This window comes from Carassius carassius, chromosome 35 (assembly GCF_963082965.1).
Source record: "Carassius carassius chromosome 35, fCarCar2.1, whole genome shotgun sequence".
Taxonomy (NCBI): Eukaryota; Metazoa; Chordata; class Actinopteri; order Cypriniformes; family Cyprinidae; genus Carassius; species Carassius carassius.
In genome coordinates, this window is record NC_081789.1 from 12,183,085 (window position 1) to 12,203,679 (window position 20,595).

The 20,595-nt window shown below is 35.9% G+C and overlaps 1 protein-coding gene across 11 annotated transcripts in view; it reads right to left on the reverse strand.

Moving 5' to 3' along the window:
- si:ch211-285f17.1 (sickle tail protein homolog) overlaps positions 1 to 20,595 on the reverse strand; it is a 137,431-nt gene that overhangs the window by 22,481 nt on the left and 94,355 nt on the right. For 8 of the 11 annotated variants that reach the window (XM_059524443.1, XM_059524442.1, XM_059524439.1 and 5 more), the window contains exons 3-6: positions 15,349 to 15,435; positions 13,929 to 14,133; positions 9,322 to 9,520; positions 6,967 to 7,060 (exon numbers count right to left, since the gene is read on the reverse strand). In XM_059524443.1, the coding sequence (XP_059380426.1) occupies positions 6,967 to 7,060; positions 9,322 to 9,520; positions 13,929 to 14,133; positions 15,349 to 15,435 (585 nt within the window). The remainder of the gene's footprint in view (positions 1 to 6,966; positions 7,061 to 9,321; positions 9,521 to 13,928; positions 14,134 to 15,348; positions 15,436 to 20,595) is intronic. The other 3 variants (XM_059524440.1, XM_059524450.1, XM_059524446.1) reach the window with 1 other exon arrangement.

A 20,595-nucleotide genomic window follows, 5' to 3' on the forward strand; every position in this document is an offset into this window, starting at 1 on the left:
TATATATATATATATATATATATATATATATATATATATATATATATTTCTACATTTACAACCATAATGTTTTCTCTAAAAATAGAGAATAAAACCCACTAAAAATACTTAAATACTCCAAAATACACTTTGCATGTTAAACATAAATAGTAATACCATTGTTATTTTAGTATTATTTATATTTATTAATATTTTGAGTTAATAAGATTTTGAGCTCTTTTATTTTAAAAAGTTCAGTTTTCATTTTAATTTTAGCAATTTTGTTAAATGGGTTTTTAGCTTTTGTTTTTGAATATTTCTATTTAGCTTAAATTAGTTTTTTTATTTCAGTTTTGGTCATTTCAGACTAAACTTTTTTATCTTTTCTAATTTCATAAAGTTGACAGGGCAACATTTCCCATTTTTCAGTTTTTCTGTTTTGCATCTAATATTTAGATTTTATTTCAGCTTTATTTCATCAAGCAAAAATTATTTTCTAAAAGTTTTAGTATTTCAAATTTCACTGATGAATACACACAAAAAGCTCCATGTGATCTTCAATGTTTAGTTTAGTCTATAGGCTTTTCTGTTCATTCATCACAGTGAGAAAGAAGTGTTACATTTCCATCTCACATGTGAAAAAGGTCTGAAAGAAGTCAAAGAAAGAAACACTGAGTGATCATGGTATTCATTGTTAAAAAAAAACCTTCTGCTTGGATCAAATAATATGTCATTGTGTTCCATCTAAATTCAGAGCACTTATAATCTATGCAGGTTTTCAAACAGCCAGCACACATGGGCAGCCTGATCTGACTTGACCACCCAAGAAGGTCCCCCAGAGTAGACTAATCACACTAACACGCTTCAGATGGAAGTTCATATTTTGGAAGAACTGTGCAAGTATGTGCGTGTGTGCACTGAGACATAGGTGGTCATGGTTCATATACATCCCACAATGTAATTAAAAGGCATAAGTGGATATAGTATTGCTTTAAACAGAGTCTGCATCCATAAAGCAATGCTCCTGGTTTACCACAATCTACTAAAAACAAAAGATTTCATTCAGAAATAACAAGCAGTAAACATAACAGATGGAGGCAGGAATTTTTAAGGACCACTTTAAAAGTTGTATCTGCAACTGATAACTGCATGGAACAGAAAATAAAATACCAGGCCGCTGAGATTTCAGATATGATCTGAGCGGCTGAAAGATTTCCGATCAGTGCACTTCAGAATGCAGAACTTCACGCCTGAGGATACTAGACAGACAAACTCAGATGTATCCGGCTCCAGACTCAGCAATGAGGAGCAACAGGAAAAAACATATGACTTGACAGATGAACAGAATTCAGAGAAAAACTGGTTTAGAGTGAAACTAAATGTGTTCTTTTTTCGGTACGTAAAAATGACATCGAAACAAAGCAGTCACTCAGACTTTTCCATCACCTCGGGCACATTTTTTTTTTTAGCACAAAGCCTTTTTTAAACCAGTAACTCATTTAAAGCAATAGTACCAAATCAAATCAGGTTCCATTTTAATTAGAATGCACCTTAGAAGGCAGCTGCCTATGAGAGCAGTAGACAGCAAAGCCTTTATTTTCTGAATATGTCTGCATCATCCAAAAATAGAAAACAAACAAAGCAGAGACATAGAGAAGAAACAGACAAGAACAAGCCTTTAAGCCAAAGAGTTTTGTAAAATAATGGAAAGACGACAGAATGATGTTCCTTGGTTCGAAACATTGCCCTGCTCCTCTGAGTCTCAAACAATGAGAGCATTGTGCTGGGGGTGAGTCAGCGTTCAGGCTACACCCAGAACAGGTGAGAGGTACAAGTATTTATGTGCCTCAGGACACCAGCATGCTATTTTTACAACATCATATCACCATGCTGGTGAATCCTATGAATAAATATGCAATTCACTTACCACTTTACCACTTCAATCATCTAAAGACAGAAAAATATTCAATATCATTTTCCGCATTTCCCGCCATCTCTCTAGTATTATGTTCACCAAGACTGCCTTAATCGGAGCAAAAATACATTATGAACATCAATATTATGAAATGCAACCATTTAAATTAACCGTTTTCTAATTTAACATATTTGAAATAGTCATGTATTAAATGTTATTTTCTCTGCAGCTATACGTCTCTCCAGTTGTAAGTGTCTTTTGAACCTTCAGAAACCATTCCAATATGCTGATTCTGGTGGTCAATGCTGAAAACAGTTGTGCTGCTTAATATTTCTGTAAAAACTATATATATGCAGAATACTGTGCAAAAGTCATTGGCCATTAGCTTTTTCGAAAAACTAGTTATTTCTATCTTTTGCTGTAGTGTGTCAGTAGGAAATATCAATTCCTTTTGTTATTAATTATAGTAACCCAGTGAGATTTTTGCATGCGCAAATCTGACAACAGTCAGTCATCCACACAGAGATCCGATCTCATCATCATCCAGTTTGTTTGCGATGACGTGAAGAAACTTGAGACAGATTAAATCCACAACAACTGTGGCAACATCTCCAAAATGCTTCAAGAGACCTACCTGCAAATCTACAGTACTGTAAAAAGTTTTAGCACTAATGGAGCACTGGCTTATTACAATTAACAGCACAATCTAATATGTATAGAGAGCAGAGTGCAGATTTGTTGGAGTTTGGTACAGTGGAAGGCATAAGAATCACCTCCAGATGTAACCTGAGCAACACTGTCTGAATAACATGAAAGTTCTTGCCTGTCTCAACCTCTCCAGGTTCTCATCTCTTCGTTTTCTCTGTGCACTACCTTAAAAGGTAGAGGATTTGCTGGAGGAAGGCTGACATGAAACATTAAACCTGTGATAAATAAAGAAATCAAAAGATGACGGAATGAGAACATTTGGTTTGAATTTGGCCCAAGAGGGATTAAAGGCAAATTCTGATGCCCCCTTTTCCACTCATTTTCTGCTCATTCTCTTTCTTAGATAAATGGCCACAGACTTGTTACAACCTACGACCAGAAAGTTTAAGTGTAGGAAAAAGATGATTATTCTTGACACAGACCTGTGAGATGATCGATTTTGGATTACCCCAAAAAACATCCAGAAATACAAAACTTTAGGCAGCTTTTGGCCAGAATGTTCTGCAAATTGGACCAAACTTCATGCACACAGTCAACAGAGACTAGTCTGACCATACGTTCATGCAGAATTCAGCAGACTGCATTGGTTTTTATGGGTCTGTTTCAAATTAACTGTCGTCTGTAAGCTGTGGTCAGTCACGCTGCACAATAATCCGCTTGCTGTTTTAACAGACTGGTACTGAGACACACACAGCTGCATGCGTATGAGCTTAGTGTGTGTGTGTGTAGGTATGGATACAGAGATTCAGATCTGGATTTGTGCACTACTGTTAAAACAATCTCGTTAAATCACTTTAATTAAATTAACGGCTGGATTTTCAACATGCAGACACTTGTGTTACATAAAAAAATACACATTCAAATGATCTCTGAATTTGAATGGTAAAAGACTATAAAACTGCTGCGGTAAAAAATTGGTTAATGATAAATTTCCTTACTATACGGTGAAAAGCTATAATATATCGAATGTGACATTTCATGTTCTACAGTAAAATACTGTTTAATTTACAATGGCATTTTATAATTAACAGTGGAAACCATAAACAGACAATGTTACACTTTAAGTGTGATGACCACTTATGTAAATTAGGGTTTTAACATTACATCTAATATTGCATCTATATTAAAATATCTACATCTATATTAAAAGTTAGTGTCAACTTAGTGTCATTTGTGTTCCCATTATGCCGTTTTGTATTTGTATGAATGAAATATATTTGTAAATAAATCTATATATTCGTATTTATCTCAACTTGTGGAAAAGCTACTTGTCATGAACTTTGATTAGTCATGTGACTTTTAATTTTATTCAGTATATTATAAAATTAAACAACAGATTTCAGCAATTCTTTTTTAATTGTTTTCAGTGAATGAAATACATTTTCACTCTGCTGCAGTTCATTCAATGTATGTGTTACAAGACAGTGATATTGTTATTAACAGTGATCAAGACTCTTTCTTCCTCTCTCTCTGAAATAGTGTGTTTGAACAGGTACAGGGCTTATTTCATTAGTCTGTCACACCTGTCTGAGTATCTCCATGCCTGCTTGAACCGAGAAGGCCTGATTATGTGTTTCTGTGTTTTGTGTTGTTCATTCACATATGTGTGTAAGTGTACTTCAGTATAAACTCTGGAAGAAAGCATAATGGAGCTCTTGTCCCCTGACAGTTACAATAGCAACTGCGGTCAAAACATCAGCCTGTCTGTTTGAACATGGTCTTCATCATATGTGTATTCTGGCTTCATATCAAGCTCAAATTATTTGAATTACTGAACCAAACACAATTAGACTAGGAGATTTAGCAGGCAATTCTCCCTACCGGGTTTCTTTCCTTATTTATACAATATGTCATTTAGCCTATCATGCCTGACAAAGATGAGTCAATAAACCATCTTATTTTACATATCAACAAACAATTAAGTTCTAAAAAAGTTTTCATTAGGATACTGATTTACGCTCAGGTTTCATGCACACAAGGACCACTGTTTATGAACGTCCACTGCTGTGTGTTAATATCAAATGTTTCCTTTATCCATAGAGGGGGAAGATGGAAAGAGCGGAATGACTCTCATGTGACATGAAAGTGCTACGTTTTGGATTTCCTGCTTTTTAATTGGATGATGAGAGATTTCAAGTCACTTCTGATAAAATTAACATCACCCAAACAAATAATTCCATAAATATAGTCAACTTTGATGTCACAAATTACAGCATAATGCTTTAAAATGATTTAAGAGCTATTGTCTGAAAAGTATAATCTTTAATGCATTAATCACCTGCTTCAGTCTTGACCTTAATAATCCGATAATTAAAGTGTCATTTTTTTTCAAATACTCTACTGAAATAATGTACAGATGCATTTAGACATCTCAAATTTAGCAAAAACAGCAGTCTCCAAAACTGATAACTATTTTCTGACAGTTAAACACCTCATTTCACTCATTTGTTTTTTTTTCCGCAAATATACATATATTATATTCTTCAAGTCTTATTTTACATCTTATTCGTGCAAAGTGGCTGCTGTGTTTATACAGACACACACTATATTAGCTGGGCGTCAAACCTATGATCCGTGTCGGTCACATGGTAAAGCATGTGAGAACTTGCACAAAACTTGAAGACTTGATAGCTGTTATGCAATAACCTCTTGAAGGTGGAACAGGATTTTAAATAGTGATCAGGAAGCTCCTCACAACAACACAGCTCTGGTGTAAAGTCTGTTACAGTTTCTTGCTGATAAGACTTTTCTTGACTTGTTACATGTGTTCCTATTGATCTAATTTTTACCTAAACTAGAGGACAACCCAACAATAAAAGAGCTGTACTTTTAATGTATCTTGACTTCTCTGTAAACTGCCATAATGACAAAGTTGACACGGTTTCTATGAACTTTGGCAATTGTCTGTACAACTTGTTCTCGCCCTCTTGTCAGAGAACAGATAATAGTTTCTATCTTTTGTATTCCCTCTCTTTCTCTCTCTCTCTCTCTCTCTCTCTCTTGTGTGTACGTATACAACTGTAAGTCATCACACAACATACTCTAATCCACTTAGACATGGACATGTGACAAAAACAATAAGCCTTTCAACTTCTAACTTTGCATGCATACTCTTGAAATCTACATGAAATGTTATTAAGAGCCTTAAAACAAAAATCAAACAAAATATGGTTAGTAAAGTCCTTCACTTCCTAGAACTTTTACAACTTCCCTTAAGGGCTCTTATGGCAGCGTCCAAAGCCCTAATCAAATGCATATTAGCTGTGTGAGTTGGTCAAAGCCAGGCCGGGGATTACCACAGACAAAAGTCTGGGGTTACCTTGTTAAATTTGGGGAAACACAGAGAAAATGAAAGCCTTGCAATCTAATTTCCGTTGCATCACCGCCAAACAAACACAGGCGGCATGGCAAGATATTAGAGGGGATTATGGGAGGAAAAGGAACGAGGAAAAAGCCTTTGCTTCCTATTCAGTGCTTCTACCAATTCTGCTTCAATCCTGATCCAATCCCCCTGAAATTAGGCCTGGGGGACAAAGACGGACATGAAAGGATTGGAATGGGGTGACCGGGGTGGGGGTAACTCTAACTGTGAAGAGCAGAGGGACTCCTGGAGACGGCCGAACAGAAGACTGGAGGCCGAGAAGGGACTTGTTATTTAAATAATGCCCTCAGTTCATTCTTTCTTCTGAGCATGCCAAAAAATAAAAAGTGGCAATAAGTGGGCATTACATAAGATTTGCAAAAGAGCATACTTTCAAAATCATGTAGTTAATGGTCTGTTTGAATAAGTAGGGAGGCACTCTATCCTTATGCTCGTTTAGGGTCGTGTCTATCAGACACATGCTTGTTAATATGATATACTGTATATGGGAATCACATTGGTCATTGGTCAATATTAGGGATTGTTATTTATTGGTATGAATCGACACTGAAAAATATTACTGTTTTATTGATCAAATAAGCCATGGTGAGCATAAAATACTTTTTTCAAAACATTTACAAATCTTACTAACCCCAAACCTTTAAACAGTAGCATAACTAGATTAGTGAACCCCACAAGTCAGTTTTTAGGTGACTTGTCAACTATCCAGACCCATCCTTAACAAAAACCAGCCAACAAGAGCTCTCAACTGCACCAAACTCCAAAAATTATTACATATTCTCTTTTATCTACTGCTCTACTTGAGTAATATGTATCTGTTCTGACTTGCAACATGGAAGTCTGAAGTATTAAGATCACAATTATACATTTCACAATATGAGGACCAAGTATAAATCCAGTAAAGCTACATTTGTAGCTATCTAATTTTTTAAAGAGAGGATTTCTTCATTAACAAAAATGTCCACACTAGGTTGGCACTCACCCTTGCGTCGCCATTGCTTGGCCGGGCTCCATGACTGAAGGCGTGCGCTGGATCTTTATGGTACACTTTTAGGCAGGAGTGATCCGTGATGCTCCTGTGTTGGGAAAAATCCACATTAGTTACATATTCAGACCAAATGTCACCATCCGAACGAGGTCGGCCGCGGTGCGTTGAAGGTCGGCCCCTCAGCTCTGCCACAACAGGGTGCACTAGGGCTGACGAGATGTCAACACGTGACAGCGGAGAGTGACAGCGAGAAAGGTCAAAGGAATCGCGAGAATGAAGCGATTCACTGAGAGACACAGGCGAGCTGGAGCGACAAACTGGAGATGGAGTTGAGAAGTTACGGCTCTCCGAGACAGGATCCATGTCTGAGATGTCCGTTAATGTCCAGACTTCAATCCTCTGTATAGGTCCAAGAATGATTTACTAATACAGCATCGAGTGAAAACATTAACTGTCTACTAAGTAACCAAGCTTGTTTATTTATGTTTTAAAGTCTCTGTCTACCAGGATCGCTCATGATGTGTTTGCGTGTGAAACCTAGTTGTGTTAAGTGACGTGAACACTTTTCTTATGAAGTCTGATATGTGGTCATGTGGCTGTAATTCAGATTTACAGCCTTGATAGAAAAGGAGTCGTATCAAAGTGCAAGTTACATCACCATAGAAATGTAAGGGAGATGGACTGCTCCTCTGTCTACATGTGACAGTATAAATATGAGTCACTATTTACAGTTTCATCAGATCTGAGGAAACAAAGTGGATGAATAAACTTGGCTTTGATTGGTAAGTTCTTTAAAAAAACCATTAAATCGTTTGACGGTTATATGAATCTTTCTTATATTGATGTATTAACTAAGCTGAAACTGGTTTTGGTGGGAGGAACTGAATTTTCTTCAAAATTAATATTTTATTTACCAAGGATGCATTAAATTAAGTGACAGTAATAACAGTAAAGCTATATAGAATGTTAAAAAATATTTACATTTTAAATAAATGTTAAACTGGAAAAATAAACCCCTTTTTCAACATTGATTATAATATGTACAATAGTTTCATGAGCAAGAAATCAGCATATCAGAATGATTTCTGAAGGATCAAGTGATGCTGAAAACTGGAGTAATGGCTGCTGAAAGTTTTGCTTTGCCATCACAAACATGAATAGCATTTTGAATGGAAAATAGTTATTTAAATGTTTATAATATTTCACAACATTACTGTTTTTGTTGTATTTTGATCAAACAAATGCAGCCTTGGTGAGAATTAGACTTCTTTCAAAATATTTTTGAGCAGTAGTCTACTTTTAGCACATAGACATGGACTAAAAGTCACAAAACTCCAGCCACTCATTACACGGGGACTTTCAAATGTGATTCTGAGAATGTGTTTACTCTGTAAATAGGTAGAGAGATACGGTAAGGAAAGCAATGTACACATAAGTGTTTGTAGACTGAGGGTGAAGGGACAGACAAAAGACCAGAAAATGAGAGCGAAAGATATGTGGGAGTGTTTGTTTGAAGTGTGACATAAGTGTTATGTTAACATTAGCTGTGCTGGTGGGTGATGTATGATAGACAGTCAGCTTTATTGGTTTAAAGTCAGAGAAACAAATGCTGTGAGGTATTTTGCCAGTATATGAGACAGTAATTTGGTTCAAATAAAATCTAAATATAATGCTCTGTTCATGTGTATGCAAGCAAGGGTGGCTTATTTACAGTCTAGACTGTTTCAAAGAAATATTCTTAAAGATTTTCACAGCTATAGTTTCATATAAGATAATAACTCCCACACAAAATGAAAAGACTGCCATCCGTTTTTCACTGTCATGCTGTTCTTAGTATCACAAATAAGATTTGAAAGCCATGGCAGAGACAGCATTTTCAGCAAACAAAGATTACATTTCAGTGTTCCTCACATGAAGCTAACATATGGCAAAAGATTTGGAACACAATGCAGTCATATGGACTACTTTCATGACAGATTTAGGCTTATCTTTGTCGTTTTGTCTTTTTATTTGGAAAAAAGAGGCATGAACATTCTGCTAAATATTTCATTTTATATTCCACAAGCAGAACATAAGGGCGAGTATGCATGAGCTTTCATTCATTTTCAGCACTTGTTACTGCACATTTCCTGTAAAACTAATCCATGTGAAAGTTAAATTACTGAATTGGTTCTCAAGGAAAAAGCAAGAGAAAAGGAAATAGAGGTGCATTTGGACCTCGGAGAAGGTCACTTCCTATGTTAAGTGATGTCACAGAACTAGAGGAAGCAGGCCATATGGAATGAGGAAGGAAGAAGGTAAGCTGTTGAAACTTTAAGGAGGCTGAAGCTCATGCACACACACACTCACCTGACATCAGTGAGCTCGTAGTACACGTTCCTGGTCTCGTCTTTCACATAGATGGCGGTGCTGGGCGACTCCAGCATCTTCATGTTGAGCTGATGAGGGAAGGCACTAACGAACAGAGCTCTGATTGTATCTACACTTGTTATCTCATTAGGCATGCGCATCTGCTTTGTGTCATCTCCATACTGCAGATACAACACCCCTGAAAAAAAAAAAGAAACAAGAGAAGAAACGGTGAGAAAAGTTCAAGGCATTTTTTCGGGCATTCGAGCAGCTACTTGAAACTAAAATTCTGTAGTATTTTGTAATAAATTAAAAACAACACTTAAAACTCAAATCTTTTTAAAAGAGTTTAGTCATTAACTACGGTATGAAAAATGCTAAAATGATCTTTAACAGTGTTATTGAAATAATTATACATCTGTAATATCAGATAATATCTGATATGGCACTGATGCATCATGCATTTGTACATATCGATTAGCCAACTATCTCTTCCTCCATGATACTCTATGAGGCATCCACCCAGTTGTGGGTGTGGGTGTGTAAAATCTGCTGAGAAGAGCATGTGGGTGTGAGAGAGAGAGAGAGGGAGAGAGAGAGCGCAGTAGGGCGTGGTAGAATTTTCTGGGATGGATGGAGGGAGTTTTATGTCTGTCACGCATTCACAAGGGACTATATGAATGCATATATAAGAAATGTGTATTATATAAAAGACAGATGGATGGACAGACAGACAGACAGAGAGAGACATATAAATAGATACATGGATAGATCACTCAAAAAGTAAGAGAGATCACAAAAAAAAGCAGTTGAGAATATGTACTCCAAACTCCCACATAATTGCATCAACTCCTAAATAAATGAGAATATGAACGTTTGCTGTACTTGTAAACAGGCCGTGCTGATGCCTGGAAAACCAGTCTGCAAACCTACAGTTGTAACTATGCAACTGTCAGCCAAACACAGAAACAAGACGACGGTTCTAGCTCACTGCACAAATGTAACTTTCACTCCTTTCTGCTCTGTACAAACATTCATGTAGCCAAACCAGATCTGCATGTTGATTAAAGAAAGCATGTTGGATGTTTATACCCTAGTAAAGAAAAGCAGATCTATTTTTGTGCTGTCTGGCTATATAAGCCACATGAAGTGATGCATGTATCCTTCATGGAGATGAATGCAGCTCAGTGAAAACATTTGAAAATGGATCCAATGTTGCGTGATAATATCATAATTGTTGTCACTCAGTTTGCAAAGTATTCTATATATCAGAATTGAGAATTAATTGTGACTTTGTGAATCAAATCAAATTGAGAGATCCCAAATGTTTCCCACTGTTTTAAACACACTGTTTTTTCATTCAGTGCTGTTTTTTCATTCAACTCACTTTGGTTTGGAACAGTTTCTGAAACACTACCCTACAATTTCACTATAATGACCAGCATTAATAACTAATTACCGAGCATCAAACAATCAACAGCATATAATTCAGATGAGCACCTTGGGCAAAATGCCAAGCCACATCTGAATAACTGCTTCCATCACAATCACATCCAAACACTCTTAGCCAAACTTGAAAACCCTCAGAGGCAAAAGCTTCTAATTGTTTGAATTTTAATACAACCACATGAGACATTTCAATCATTCATTCATACTGTTTACTGTGGAAAAATATGATTTATTGTAATAACAAATGTATTATTATATCATTCACTGTCTTGTTGTCCAACTAAAGACACAAGTAAGATTTCAGTAACCTACCATATTTTGAGAAATAACTGAAAAGTATTTTATTATTATTTATATACTATTATATTATTTATTAATATTTTCTATTAAGCTTTTATGTTTTATATTTTCAGATTTAATTTTAGTTAAATTTTAAGCATTTTTGTTATCTCTCATTTTCATTTGTTTAAATCTTTTTAATCTTATATATATATATATATATATATATATATATATATATATATAAATAATCATAAATAAATAATATATAAAAAATAATTAACAATTACAAGATTGCATACTTAACATCTTATACAAAGTCATGAACTGCACATCCCATGATGCACTGCGTCTGTGAATGATGTAAACAAATATAAATGGTACAGTATTAAACTACTGGCTAAACATCAACTTGCAGCTGAATAAAAGATGACATATTTGAAGTTAATTACAAAATTGCAAAAAGTTTTTTGTTACAAATAAATTTCTGTAAAAGATAAATGAATTAAAGTTTTAATTCCAGAGCCTATACTCTAAAAGAAGGTCTTAAACAAACCTAAGACAACATCTTTTAACAGTGACTGAAACTAAATACCGCTGAACTAGATGAATGATGACTTACAGCAATCGGGTTGACGCTGAATCGCTCTAATAGATGCACGTTTCCTTGCCTTTGTGTTCCTTACTGATTAAACAAAATCTAGTTTCTTTCTGCATGTCTCTCTGCATCTATCTTCTCAGATGAATTTCGAGGGAATAGTCTGAGTGAACACACGATTTCTCCCAATAACTATCTTTCCATCTGGTCCTTGTTTAAACCAACCAATCAGAGCTGAGCAGCCAGAGAAGGCTCCCATTTCAAGGCCTGTGTATGTTTGACCGTCATTCTATCTGGATGTACGGAGAATACAGAGTGTGCTAGTGAATATGTGTGTGTGTGTGCTAGCAAAAGAGTTCTATTTCCGTGTGTTTCTGTGTGTGTCCACAAGTCTGTGCCGTAATACACGCCTGTGCGCTGTTAAGTACAGGCTATGAATTTCAGCTGTGGTGCCTTGTATATTTCCATTACATGAAGCGGTAATGACAGAGCTGAATTCGCTGTTATGACACTGAACTTAAATACAAGAGACAGACAGACAAACTTAAGTAAATACACACTTCCACAGACGCTTTAACTCTGCAACTAAATCATTTGGCAGTAGACGGGAAATAAGTAAAGCAGCGGTGTGAGATCACTCATTCACAGACCCACAGAAAGCTCAGCTGATTTCCGCAGAAATCGAACACCCATCATTAATAAAATTTGACAGGTCCCGCTGCAAACTTTGCAAGTTTGAATTAAATGGGTAAAATATATTGTACGTGTATTGTATAGTTTAGGGGTGTCCACGACTAATGATTTTCACAGTCAAATCAGAATTTTCGAATCTTGCCGATAGTCAACTAATAGTCAAATCATATGTTTGGGTGCAGGGCAAAATACGTTACCAAGAGTCAAGTCAGACATTCGACTGATGTTAACACACAGGGATACACACGTGTATCGGATGCCTCACAGATACAAAATAATGTTTTGATTAAAAGGTAGTTAACATTAAACCAGCAAATTCAAAAAAAATTTATAAAGGTGCTCTCATATAACGTTATGTATATGACAGTAGTTATTAACGGTCTGCATTTTTGTTTTAAGCTGCGCGCGCTGAAGATGACCAATAGAATGAAGTAGCCTATTTGATAGCAGGTTTTTTAATCAATGGTATTAAACTCATTTATCTCCTATAGAATACAATTCGTTAATTATACAACATAAAGTTAATATTACGACTTATAGGCTATCTGCACAAAATGCCTCGAATGCATGAACGTGTCTGTGCAGCTCTGAATGAACTCCTTTTGTGGACACGTTCTTCACACAACATTGTGCAGAAACACGGCAACTAAACTCTAAAAAATTCACAGCGTTTTATTATAATAGTATTCTCAATATAATGTTATGTATATGACAGTCCCAGTCATTGTTATTAATATTATGCATTGCTGTTTGTCCTGCTCGCACTGCACGCTGAAGAGATATCACCATAGTAGTACACACAATGAAGATACACGTATTCGTATTGAACCATTCAGTACAAGGCTTCCGGTTCGGTACGCATTAAAAACCGAAAGATTCGTTGAACTAATCCCTAATCCTATTACATTTAGAAATTAAAAGAGTGTTCTCAAACTCAATTCCTGGAGGGCCACGGCTCTGAACAGTTTAGCTCCAACCCTAATCGAACACACGTGATCCAGCTAATCAAGGTCTTCAGGACTACTAGAAACTATCAAGCAGGTGTGAGTTGGTGCTGGTTGGAGCTAAACTCTGCAGAGCTGTGGCCCTCCAGGAATTGAGTTTGAGACCACTAAGAGTGTGAAATATAATGTTCTCAGTGCCACTTCGCTCAACAAGCAACCCAAATAACGTAACAAGCAGCCCAGTGGTGTAGCGGACAGCCCCGAAAATAACCTCCCCTTGCTGGGTTGCGTCAAAAGACGATGATCTTGATGAGATATTGTCAAAAATATCATTTGGCGTCATGCTCAAAGCTCCATCATTACTGCGTCATTCTGTTTTTACTTTCGCTTTCTGCATAGTGAATTGACTAAAATTAAGACGTTCGCTGACATTGTTTTGCATGTTACTTATATTTCCAACTTAAGCAATTATATATATATTAATTTCCGAAGTAAGCAATGATCCCCCCCCACCACTCCCATCGAAAACATAACAAAACAGGACACCACTTGAAACATCACATTGAAATAAACTATGAATATTGTGAACTGTTATACCCCTAGTATTTACATATTATTTAGTATGTGCATATCAATGTGTATACCTAGTGAGCGATCTTTGGTCTGGTTGGTAGAGCGGACCACGGGCAAACTGGCTCGAGACCGGGAGCCTCGGGTGAAGGCCATAGGCATGTCGCACTCAGACATGACCTCCAGAGCATCTAGAGAGACCAGTGAGCCGTGCTCCACCTGATCCACAAACACAGGCACTGGACTTGAACACTCCACACTCTGCTTAGGGCCTCGGCTCTGTAGAAAAAAGAAAAGTTCAGACAACATGCTGGATTTGATGACACATCATTAGAGCAATTCCTCAAACCCATCTTTAGCTTCTCTGGGAAACAGATCATATCAATTTAAGATGTTATGGCTGTTTTAGGACAGTAGTTGGTTCAAAATGGTCTACTAGCACAAACCAGCTTGATAAAACCATTTTGACAGATCATACCAGATTAAAATGGTCAGGCTGTTTTTTTAAGAACGTTTAGCTGGTTTAAAAAGTGGTCTACCAGCAATTACTTGCTTAATAAAGTAATTTTTGTCTTTTTTAGGACATGGTAGACTGTTTTGGGGATGTGGTAGGTGGTCAAAGTCATTTTTGTCTTTTCTGCTTGAAAAACTAGATCATACCACTGTTGTTTATGAAATGTTAGTTGGTTTATAGCTGGTTTAAGTGGTCTACTTTAGAAAGAACCAGCTTGATGAAGCCATTTTTAGTCTTCTCATCTGGAAAACTAGATTCTACCAGATAAAGTCATCAACCATATGATTTGATGATATGTATAACTGGTTTAAAGTGGTCTAACAACACTGATCAGAATGATTAAAATGATCTACCTAGTCAATCTCTGCACCAGCAACTAGTAGACCAACATCAAAGTTGTCCATCTTTTTGAATCACCATCTAGCTTATGACCATCTCGACTAGTAACAACCTTAAAAATAAAGGTTCTTATTGGCATTAATGGTTTCATGAAGAACCTTAACATCTGTGGAAACTTGTCACTGCACAAAAGGTTATTTTATGGAATAACTGCTGAAAAAAAAACTTTATTTTTAACAGTGTAGAATCTTGTAAAACCATCAGAAGCTGGTTTTAGCTAGATTTCCAGCAGGGTTTTCTTCACTACATGCATGAAACTTAAACTACTCACTGTGACCAAAGCATAATTTGTTGGAATTACATTAACATTTTCTGAAACACACATCGCACATTTCATTTAAAGGAACAGGCACCGTTCAACTGTGAAGACTGCAATCAGTCATGCAGATCAGACTGGTACATACACCAAAAACTAGATTCAAAATGTATCCATCTAAGACAGTATGGATATGACTGTATATATCAATACAGTCAGTACAATCAGTTTCAGATGAATACGTTTTTCCATGTTAGGTGGTTTTGTGGGATTGTTAAACACACACATGCAGAACACACACACTTTCTTTCATACTGGTACTGACTCTGCGTGAATGAACGTTCTGGATTTTCAGCAGATATCTTTGAATATCTATCTCAGAGTGCAGAGCCGACAACATCCCCTGAAATAACTATTAGGGCAGAGAGAAGAGAGCCTGAAAAGAGAGAAGCATGAGAAGAGAGCATCTCTTTTCTTTCATACAGAGCATGAAAGAAAGAAAAAAAAAAACCTTGATGAGGAATGTATGCATAATAGAACAGAAAATATGGAATTCAGTTTGAAAATCCCCACAAACCCACAGCAGATGATGAGCACCTTCACTCTAAACATTTTATAACCTTCAAAAAGTGTTTCATAAGTACTTCCTCCAACACGAAGAGATGCACAGAAGTTTGTGACAGTGCAATTTTATAATTCATTTAAACAGCTTTTGATTTTGAATTTGTATTCAATCACGCCACATTTGTTTACCAGCTATTCAGGAACTACATCAAGGTGAGTAAAATATGACATACAATCATTAGCTAACTATTCCTTTAAAATCTGGTAACAGGAATCAGTTTCAATCAAATACCTTTTATAATAAGTCATGACATCTGATAAAAAAGAGCTTTTGATATTTAAATTGGCTGATGCATGGTTAACAGTCAACTAATGTATGAAAGAACAGATCTCCTCACACACCTGCGGTTTCTAGTAATTGAGATGTTTATTCATCTCTTTGATACGAGGTAGCAAAAGAGAGAGTTTGAACTAAACCAGATGAAACAGAATCAGAACTTTCCAGACCACAGCAAAGTGTCCTGGGGTTCTTTTGAGGGCAGGAGGTGGGTAATTAGATCCACAACCACCAACACGATGACAGTCAGTGGGCACGCACAAAACAGGAGCTGTCAACCAACCGATGACAATAAAAGCTCAAGGGTGTGTTTGTGCGTTTATGTGTGTGTGAGTCACCACAGGTTAGCTTCTATTCTCAAACCTTTTCTATAATTAGCTAAAGTTCATCACAAATTTTTGGGCATTTGAGACATCGAGAGAATTGAGAATGAAGAGTTAAATATCTCAATTCAAGTACCAAAGCCAAGAAATACCACAGTAAACAATGTAATGTTGCTTAAAATACTGGACTACACTATTAATTTCAGTTAAACTTTGTAGAATAATAGAAAAACGCAAACAGGCTATTACTAGCCAATTTATAAAAGATATCATAATTTATAATAATTTATTACTAATTTCAAAACAATTATTAAGAAATCATATTTACTAAAAATAGTTGTTAAAATGATATTAAAGTAAAATAATGGACACAAAATACAACAACAAAAATAGTATGACAAAAAAGTTAAAATGTTATGATAATATAATCATAATACGGTAAAAAATGAATAAAATAATAATATATATATATATATACATATATATATATATATATATATATATATATATATATATATATATGTGTGTGTGTATATATATCACAGTACATTAAAATTATTTAATAAAATAGTATAAATATAATAATCAGTGTATTTTTAGAAAATAGTATAGCAGTGGTGCCTGGATGGTACATTATTGGCATTGCATTTTAAAAATATGCTGCATGCTTTAAAAGCTAATATTACCCATAACAAACACCGAGGAAGTCTATAATATCTGGAGACAGCTGTCTGTTAACATACCCATGGCAGTTGCCCAGCTGACGCATATTTGTTAGAAGGTCTGTAATATCATACATGTGTTTTCCACCCTACAGATCTGAATACAGTTATATCACATATACAGATATTGCATGAACTACTGATCCAGAAATGCTTTGGTCAGGTTTGGATTCTGTTTCTACAAAGGGAGATTATCTTTACACAGCAGGTCGTGGTTATGATAACTCACTTATCTTTAATTCACTTATCTTCATGGTTATCTATGTGGAAACTGTGGGTAAGAAAATAGCTAGTAACATTCATATCCCCAGCTGTAAGAATAAAAAGTTTGTGTGTGTTGGCATGAATGATAACGATACAAACAGAGATAAGGAGATACTGGCAATACTGCAAAGCTTTTATAGTAAAGCCGATAATGCCTGTTATGAAATACGAGAAAGAAAGGCAGTAAAAAAAAATTAATAACTGGACCAGATACCATGAGTCAAAAAAAAATTTCAGGCCAAAGTTAACCAGTCTATGTTTTTAGTAATGAATGAGAAGGGCTGGACAGAGCTGAACTGAACTGACCCTGACAGTTGTTTTACCCTTTTTTCTGGGCATGATACTTCACTTAGGCTGGGATTCCCCTTACTAAAAGAGTAATGTGACATCAGCTATACCCATTATGGACAAAAAACACTCACACACAAGATGCCTTGAAGTCTATGATGTCCTGTCCTTGTCTGCCCCCTTAGACAACATTAAAAGAGACATATTTTACTTTTTCCTTAAAGTTATTTTTCTACTATAGTGGATTCTTTCGCCAACAGCATTTTCACCCTCTCTTTGGCCCCTGGAATAATTTTTGCTACTGTAACTTTAAAAATCAATTTAACCTTAAATACCTTCTATGTGCGAATGATTGGCTAACATTTTGTATCTGAAATAAGTAACAATGGCAAGTGGTTGGGCATTTAAAAGGTGTTGATGTAAATATTGGCAGTCAGTCATATGTAAAAGCCTGAAGAGCCGTTTTTCTGCTTAGTCTCCAAAAAAAAAAAAAAAAAAAAAAATTATTTTCTGTTGAGAAAGTTAGAGAATAGCTACATGGTACATTAAAATCTTTTATTTAAAAAGAACAAAGAAAATCTTGTTTTATATGGCATGAACATCTTAAATGAACCAGATACTGAATAAAAGCAGAGTATAGCAAGAGAGAAGAAGTTTAAAGACACATATTCAAAGTGAAAGTGACATGACATACAGCCAAGTATGGTGACCCATACTTGGAATTAGTGCTCTGCATTTAACCCATCCAAAGTGCACACACACAGCAGTGAACACACACACACCATGAACACACACCCTAAGCAGTGGGCAGCCATTGATGCTGCAGCACCCGGGGTCAGTTGGGGGTTTGGTGCCTTGCTCAAGGGCACTTCAGTCGTGGTATTGCCGGCCCAAGACTCAAACCCACAACCTTAGGGTTAGGACTCTTAGGGTCATACTCTCTAACCACTAGGCCACAACTTTCCGACTTCTCAACTTCATGTCAGTCCCAGTGATGGTTTAGTCTAAGAGTAAGATGAACTGACATCAATGCTGATATGGCCTCTAAAATATCCAATCATGATATCTTCATAACTATAGACTTGGTTGTACTAACAGTAATTAAACTGCTGGAGGTATGAGGTTTTAGTCTTGTTTCTTATTAGCAGGTGTTTCTACCCAACTGCATTACAAGGTGGATCACATTAGTTCTGCTATCTGCACTACCATTGGTAGTCATTGCATCATGTCATTTGCACAAAATTGAACTACCCTCTGTAATAAAAATGAATGACTTGCGATCACTTTTTCATATGGGATAACTGAATCTATCCCACCATGAAAAGATCAAGTGTAAATGGCCTCCAAGACGCATCTGAGATGGACAGCAATTTGATCATTGACTCAAACCACCATATTTAACAATCAAAATATTTTCTTTCCTAAACCAGACACACGATCTTATCAGTAATGCAATAACAGACCTACAGTTAGCTCTATATCGCCTGCACACACAGCAGGCCTGCAGATACTGTATCTAAATCCTGTTGAACCAAGAGTATCTGGAAAGTTGTCCATCTGGTGAAAGGTATAAAGGCCATTTTCCTCTTTTCCTTTTATGCCGAATCTTATTTCTATGTCTCTCTCCAATTCTGAGTGGATAGGGCAGTGCAGGAACATGTGAGGGTGAGGTTACAGTCTGTCTGGGCCAAACAGAACCAGATGGTGGCTCTCTGTTTTTCCGCTCACAAAGACTTGTGACATGCTTTCACCATGCTTGAGGTCTGGTCCGCACGCAAATGTGGGACACAGATGTTCGGCAGATGTGTGTGTGTTGATAAACATCTGAGCAATCCATCACATCTGCACTGACACCTTTGCAGGAAAATATCACACACACACACACACACACACACATGCACAGATGGGTTTGGGCATGTTTGCTGACTTTGCAGGTTCGTTCTTAATATAATAGAGAGGTATTTCTGCTGTTGGTGTCAGTGTGTCTGTCAGTGATGTTGCTAAAATTCAAAGTTCAAATGTGTCCTTTTCGAAATAACAATAACAAACTACAGCCAAATTGTATATAGTATAAAAAACTGATATTTTGGGTTGTATTTTTCAGTAAAATGTTACTAGAAAATACATTAAGATAAATTAGATTAAATATTAAATATTTCATGTTTTTCTTTCCTCACTATATACAAGGTTTAAATATTATATTCAAGATTGCTTGATTGTTTGAAGAATGATTTAGATATTTAGGTAACATTTATTATAAGATGATGTATTTAGACTGTATTTGCAGTTGCAAATGTATTTACTATTGTAATAACCATAAAATATGCATAACTACTAGTAAATAACCCTAAACCAAATTGTAACCTTAACCCTATAATAAGTACATGCATTTAATTAATATTACTCAGTACTTACTTGGGTAATTACAATGTAAGAATATCACCTTAAAATAAAATATAACCAATATTTTTTTACATGTTTTTTGCACAACTGGTATGATTTCTCACATAGTGTTGGTTTAAATAAAATATAAAATTGTTGCTGCAAGATAAATATGTAATGCAGCGGTTACTAAGACTTTACCCTCTCACTTTACACATTTTACGACAGATGCTGAATGCAGAAAATTCAAAAGTCTCATTGTCTGTGCCTAATAAAGGCTTTGATATAACTTCCTGATTGTATCTGAATTAACCCTGCTTGATGATCCTAACCTCCATAACCCTGAACTGTCTCTAGACATACATCCCCACCTGGAGGGTTACATTTCAATTATCCTCCTTTGTCAATCAAAAAGCAAAGGTCACCACCCTGAGAAATTCCCCTTTTTAAGAACATCTCAACAGACTTTAACAAATAGACATTCACTGAGAATAATAAAATGTCACTAGCTATTTTAATAATACTGTTACTGTCTGTGTCAGCCTCATCCAAGGAGTATTAAATACTGTAATCATCAGCAATTTCATGGTCTAACTGGAAAATTGGCTGTTTTCCTACTATTTCTGCTAACCTTGGTGGTTTGAACTGTATCAGAAAAAGGAGAGAAAGTCTCTGAATTGAAAAGGAAGGAA